General features: G+C 79.6%; 1 protein-coding gene across 1 annotated transcript; it reads left to right on the top strand.

The window, feature by feature from the left end:
* Window positions 1–320: 320 nt before the first annotated feature.
* On the top strand, window positions 321–626 carry UCN (urocortin). Its single transcript, XM_074154053.1, has one exon. The coding sequence runs from the start codon at window positions 321–323 to the stop codon at window positions 624–626; it is 306 nt and encodes a 101-aa protein (XP_074010154.1).
* The last annotated feature ends 372 nt before the right edge of the window (window positions 627–998 follow it).

Raw genomic sequence — 998 nt, 5'->3', positions numbered from 1 at the left:
GGCCGCGCCGCCCGCTCAGCTCCCACGGGACGGACCGCGCTCCGCTCCACCGGCAGCGCACCGGCAGGGGACAGGGGACACAGCACCGGGTACGGGGCGGCGCACGGGACGGGGGCAGCGCGCCGGGCAGGGCACCGGGGAGGGCGCAGCGCGTAAGGGACGGTGCGGGCGGGCAGGGAGGGGGCACCGTGGCGGGCCGGTCCCCGCGCTGCCGGGTACGCGATCCCCTCGGGTCCCCCGGCCCCTGCAGCCGGCCCGGTGCCCCGGTCTCTCCCCGGTGCGCTGAGCCCCCGGCCCCGCAGGTGCGGACGGAGCCGAGGATGCGGCGGGCGCTGCTCACCCTCCTGCTGCTGCTCGCCCGCCCGCCGCTCGCCGTCGCCCGCCCCGTGCGCCCCGACGGCTCCGTCCCGGCGGCCGCGGCCGGGGCCGAGGAGCGGGGCCGCCCGCTGTGGCCGCCGCTGGCGGGGCCGCCCCCGGAGCCGTGGCGGGCGCGGCGGGACGAGCCGCCGCTCTCCATCGACCTCACCTTCCACCTCCTGCGGCACCTCCTGCTGCTCGCCCGCGCCCAGAGCCAGCGCGCCCGCGCCGACAGCAACCGCATCATCCTCGACGCCGTGGGGCGCTGAGCCCCCCCGAACCACCCCCCCCCGGGGCTGCGCCGGGATCCGGCCACCGCCTCTGCCTCCGCTCCGCGGGCCGCTCCGCGCCGCACCGGCACCGGCACCAGGCTGCGCCTGCTGCTCCCGCCTCATCCTCGGCGCCGGGGCAAGCGGGCGCGGGACCGGCCCTGGGACGGGCCCGCACCGATTTTGTAATAAAACGTGGTGAAAACCCGAGGCGTGAGCGAGTGCGGGGCGGGGGGGAGGCGGCCGCGGCTCACCGGGAACGGGGGGGACACGGGCTGAGCAGAGCTGGGGGAGCAGCTGGGTGGGCAGCACCGAGCACACCGGGCCTGGGCACGGGGCTCCGTGTGTCCCTGGGTGTGTGGGGGGACGTAC

The sequence above is a fragment of the Numenius arquata genome, chromosome 9 (genome assembly GCF_964106895.1).
Source record: "Numenius arquata chromosome 9, bNumArq3.hap1.1, whole genome shotgun sequence".
NCBI classification, from domain to species: domain Eukaryota; kingdom Metazoa; phylum Chordata; class Aves; order Charadriiformes; family Scolopacidae; genus Numenius; species Numenius arquata.
This window is presented reverse-complemented; position numbering and strand designations above follow the sequence as displayed.